This window comes from Thalia democratica, chromosome 7 (genome assembly GCF_965202585.1).
Source record: "Thalia democratica chromosome 7, ktThaDemo2.hap1.1, whole genome shotgun sequence".
Taxonomy (NCBI): Eukaryota; Metazoa; Chordata; class Thaliacea; order Salpida; family Salpidae; genus Thalia; species Thalia democratica.
In genome coordinates, this window is record NC_139171.1 from 50,898,115 (window position 1) to 50,903,564 (window position 5,450).

Here is a 5,450-nt window from a genome sequence, read left to right on the forward strand (position 1 = left end):
AAGAACACTCCTAAAAGTAGTGATACAGAAACTCCAGATTGTCAGTGTAAGTTTCAAAATTAGTTTTTTGCACCTTTTCAAAAGTTTGGTGCACCCAAAAAAATGTTGTACACACTAGTGTGCATGGGTGCACAGCTAAAAAATCACTGTATTATATTTATTTTAAGATGTTTTGTATTTTGATTCCTTGAAAAGAGCAAATAATCACAAGTTAAAGACAATACTAGACTATCTAGTTTGTTTTGAAGTTGTGTTTTCGAGCTTTCATGTTTAATTTGTGTCACTTATTGTAAGTATTTTGTAAAATTGTATTAAATGCGTATAAAATTACAAAGTTTTAATTATAACTTTTTTATTTGGCAAAAAAAACGTTAATAAATTTTATATCTGTTAAAGTTTGATAACTAATAATAATATTTACTATCATCAATTTTTGAAGCATTTTGTAAAAAAATAAGTTTTTTTTTGAGTCTTCTTCTTGATTTAAGCTACAATTAAAACAACACTTGGTTCTTATTCGAACAAAGTTTGTGGATATTTATAATTTTTTGAATCTTATATAAGTATAACATGTTCCTATTTTAAATTAAAAACATTAACTTTGAATTTTCAATGTAAGTTGTTAATGTTCTAAGCGAAAGTTGATAAAACTGCAACAATGGTCTAAAGCAGCAAATACTTTAGACTTAAACAAAATTCCAAAATAAACTAAGTTTAATTTAGTTTTTAAAAATATAGAAACAAAGAGTAAATCAAACTTTGAATAGCACAAAACATTAATTAGTTTAGTTTTAACTGAAATAAAGATACATATGTAAACTCCTGTTAAACTTTAGCCGATAAGTTTAATCTGTTTTATTAAGAGTGAGTTGTAAAATTAGTCTTGCAAGTTTCTGTAATATGTTTAAAAACAAACAGTTAAAGAAAATGTTGTTACGTCAAAGTTTCAGTCAAGTCAATGAAACAGCCGTTTAGTTAATATAGGTGTGTTTAGAGGTGTTTATAAGGTGTTGGTACTTCAATCGGTTCTAAAGGTGTAAGTACCTCTATCAGTTTAGCTTTTTCACCCGATAGTGGCTTGAAAACGAAAATTGTAAAAACGCTGTCTTCGTATTGGTCTATCTTTATCTGTATTAAAAAATAGTGTTTCATGTAACTCTAATTATAACTTGTTTTCTGAAAAGTTTCAAAGTTCTTCAAACTTTTTTATTTATAAAAAATCTTCATGCTAAAAAAATATATTAGTTTAAAACTATTAAGAATATCAACCTTTATTGCAAAAATAAAACCATCTCCAGCAACAATTTTAAAATCGAAAGCAACTACTTCGTATTCCTTTATTATTATTCTGAGTTCAAGGAGCCTTCGTATTACTGAGTATTTGACCTGATTAGGAAAAATATTATTTTTTTTAAATAAGTTTACTTGTCAAAAATTAATTGAATTTCAGTGAAGTTACGTAAAAAAAAGAGTACTACATAAAAAAATAGTATGTTGCTCGAAATAAATAAATATATGAAAGTGTTTATATGGAAAGAAATATTTGGTAAATAAAGTAACAACACAAATTTGATGAGAACTCCATTTGTTAAAAATAAAAGTGTGTGTGAATAACATAAAAACCGTTGTTAGTTTTAGTAAACCGAAAAATTTTAAATGATCGTTTTAATAATTGAACTTGTTTCGTTTGATAATTTTTAAGAAACATTAGTAGCAACTAATATTTCAAATATTGGTTAAAGTTTTTATTAAATTTGATAGTTTTCGTAGTTTAAAATTACGAGAAAACGTTTTTTTACCTCTTCAGCAATTTTTTGAATTTCGTCATTTACTGGTTTGGTAGTAGCAATAGTTGGTGGCACAGTTGTTGTAGTTTGAGTTGTCGTAGCTTGAGTTGTTGTAGGTTCTGTTTAAAACAGCTAAATTATACAACTTGAGTTGTCTACAACTTTCCATAATTTAAATTTTCAAAACACGGCTTTTATTTCTTTTTGACAAAATTTTCAAACTTGTGTTTTTAAAGTTATTCATAAGTGAATCAATAAAGACCATTCCCCAAAGTTTTAACTAACTTAAAAAGTTGTTGTTTATAAAAGCTAGAAATCGCTTTAAAAAAAATCATTATTCAATGATAAATGAATTAAAAGAAAACTTAATGTATTGGGGAGTAAAAATTGTATGAAAAACTACACGAAACGCTACCGGTACAAAATATTTTAGATTTGAACTGTTTAAAAATATAGATATAGTAATAATAGCACAAATATTTAGTTTAAACTTGGTTGTAGAGCATAATATTTTTTCTGACACGAGATAAACTTTGTTTTGTAAGTTGCATTCATTACATATAAAAAGCTTCCGACCCCTTTTTTAGTCCACTACAAAAAAATCTTATTTTTTTATGTTTATAAATAAGTTGATTTGTGCTGATTACTACGATTATTTTATAAAAAACTTTTTTTTTAACTAAAATTTTTCCTTACTTTTTCTATACATTTTTCTATACATTACATCATCTATGTAAAACAATCTATTTGTTAGCTAAGTTCGAAATTATTATGACATTTGTTTAAAGAATATAAATTATTTCTTAATAAAAGTTCTTATGTTTAAAATGCATGTATTTTGTCTATTGATCTCAAATAAATACATTGTTGAGATTTAGTAAAAAAATCTTAGTAGACCATAAATATTTTAACTAAGTATCTTTTTTTATTTATGATTACAAATAATTTACATATAATAGTTTTGTTTTTAGTAGATAACTTTACTATTTATAAAGTAAAAAAGTATATTAAAATGATAATTTTTAGTCGATGTACGTATTTTAGTATTTTTACTAAAAAGTACAAAACCATAATCTGCTTAAAAAGTCGTATTCAAAAGTTATAACCGTCTAAATATAAGCCACTAAAAAACAATTGATCTAATTTTGGAAATTAAAAATTAGAATAATATTTATAGGAACGTTAAAATAAAGGAGTAATAAGTGCTTTGCCAATAGTTAAAAATTCTTGAATTCGAGAAATTAAACTTTATTAAATATCCACGTTCAAGGTCCTCAAATCGTTGTAAAAGATTTATTGTTTAAGTGTTTGCTACTTTATTTTTGGTACTTTTTCATTTTATATGTCATTCAATGATAATCTTTTTAATCAAAGTGCTTAATCAAGTGTTTAAATTTTAGTAACTTTTACTTGTTAGCCTATTTTAAGCATAAAAAGACGATAACAATCAGTATACTTAATGACTTTGTAATACTTTTTTTTTGCACCTTGTAATGTTGAGAGTCGTAGAAATCCTTTAAATGCTGTGAGGCGTACAAATGTTCCAAGAAAACCTCTGAATACAGCTTTTCTGCCCATGAGTGGTTTGAAAACTTCTATTCCAATAGCGTAGTCTATATAAATTTTGATCTGTATTGAAATAACAACTATTTTTTTAAATGTCAAGTTTTAGTGTTAAACATATTAATTTTATATTAATTTTATTATTTCTCCCAAAACCGGGTTTTACCAGAAAAAAGTCGTTAAGTTTAGAAAAATACAGATTAGATATTTATATAGAAATAACTACCGCTATCCTGTAATTAACTCCTCCGGCAACAACTTGGTATTCGTATTTAACTGCTTTGTAAATTTCCACATACCCTTTGTACTTTCTTTTAACTATGTCTTTGACCTAAGTTAACGAAAAGCTGCGTATTAATTCAATTATAAACTTTTTAAAACTAACTTTTAACTGATTGGAAGCTTGTTGCAACTTTTTAAGTTCAGTAAAACTGTTGTTAAAGTTAATTTTCAACTTAATCAAAAAACAAAACACTTGTCACCTCGTCAGAGACTTCCTGAACTTCCCTAGTTGAGTTTTTAAATCCACTCCAACCGCCCACTCGATTTTGGCATTCTGATGCTGTTACATTTGTAAAGTTTTTTAAGAAAAAGTTAAAGTGCTCAATATATTTTATGAAAGTTTGAGAGTTAAATCAATGTAAGTTTATTCAGCAATATGCCACTATGCTTACAATCTAACTGACAAGATCTGATAAGCCTTGTTCAGGTGAAATATTGTAAGTTTAGTGAAAAGTTGTTGATAAACTTACATTAAAGTATTTTAGCAATAAAACATAAAAAAGTATTAAGTTTAGACTTCTAGTGGCAAAAATTTATTAACGATTAATTTTGTGACTAGACTGAAAAAATATGAAAACATTTTTTATAAATCAATGTTTTTCTTTTTATAGTTATGATACAATTTACAACCTTATATTTTTGTTTACAAATAAAACTTAAAAAACTTAAGAAAACAAAAATAAAAACTCAATACACTGACGTTTAAAACCATAGTTAAACCAAAAAAATTGGTTTTAGACACGTTAAAAATGTAAAATGTAAGAAAATTTAAAATATTAAAAGGAAACACTTAATCGCTACTTGCAGAAAATAACTGAAACTAAAACATTTTTCTAATTTATATATACATTTCGCCTTTTTTAACTGTGAATAAATAAAGTAGTAACACCACAGGTATTTTATTTACACTTAATTGCTAAATATATTTTTTATCATAAGACCAAGTTAGTCTAATGAACTGTGCTAATAGTGCATATAAATCTACAAACCCCGTTTTTTAAGCTACAATTAATTTTAGAACTAATTCTTGCCAAAATGCATGGTATTGAATTAGCGTATCTATTTTATTAAACATGTTGTATAATATTGTTATAATTTATACAAATTTTGTATCATTCGAGTTGTGCTAGGATTTCAATTGTTATATTGCTTATTTTTTTACTTAAACAGAAAATAATAAACAAACGTTTTAGTTAATACTTGTTTAAAAAATAGGAAGTGTATCATTATACTTGAGAAAAAAACATCATCTTTTTAGACCTTAAACTCTTATAACTTTTATAAATTAATTTTAAACTTAAATTAGCCTCACAAAGAACGTAGTCTACAAAAAAGTTTAAACTTAACACTGTGCATAAGTCTAAATTAATTATAAATTTGATAAACGCTTACTGGTTTTTACGTATCATACTACTAACTTACCTTTAAAAAGCAGTACTAAACTGAATAGTAGCAAATAGAACTTCATTGTAGCTTTTAGAAAGAGCTGAATAACTAATAAAATTGTTTTAAATTATAGAAAGTTGTAAATATGTTATTTATTGTATTTTGTTACAGCATTTACGAATCAAAAGTTTTTATTAACTCAAATCAAAAAAACATATTAAACAATATAGCTAAATTTTTGCTGATTATAAGTATCTTGATTTATAATTTGATTAAAATTTTTAAAGTTTTTAAGAAAATTTTAAAGCAGGTTTTGCTTCAAACGATAAAAACAGTTCTCGGGTAGAACAATATTTATTTTAATAAAATTATTTAATAAACGTAAGATTAATTTTAAAAATTATTTTTATAAAATAGCAAAACACCTTGGCT

General features: G+C 24.8%; 1 protein-coding gene across 1 annotated transcript; it reads right to left on the reverse strand.

The window, feature by feature from the left end:
- Positions 1-469: 469 nt before the first annotated feature.
- LOC145840827 (uncharacterized) lies at positions 470-5,122 on the reverse strand. Its single transcript, XM_082948165.1, has 7 exons — positions 5,055-5,122; positions 3,833-3,912; positions 3,577-3,681; positions 3,275-3,416; positions 1,800-1,906; positions 1,270-1,386; positions 470-1,128 (listed from the first exon to the last, which is right to left on the reverse strand). Exons 1-7 carry the CDS (start codon positions 5,098-5,100, stop codon positions 991-993), a joined length of 735 nt encoding a protein of 244 aa, XP_082804291.1. The 5' UTR covers positions 5,101-5,122; the 3' UTR covers positions 470-990.
- Positions 5,123-5,450: the final 328 nt, after the last annotated feature.

Excerpts from the sequence above, each read along its gene's own strand:
- LOC145840827 (XM_082948165.1), bottom strand. The coding sequence starts at position 5,100 with ATGAAGTTCTATTTGCTACTATTCAGTTTAGTACTGCTTTTTAAAG. Across the intron at positions 3,913-5,054 it reads TTTAGTACTGCTTTTTAAAG|CATCAGAATGCCAAAATCGA; the intron begins GTAAGTTAGTAG and ends CAAATGTAACAG. Across the intron at positions 1,907-3,274 it reads ACGACTCTCAACATTACAAG|AACCTACAACAACTCAAGCT; the intron begins GTGCAAAAAAAA and ends TGTTTTAAACAG.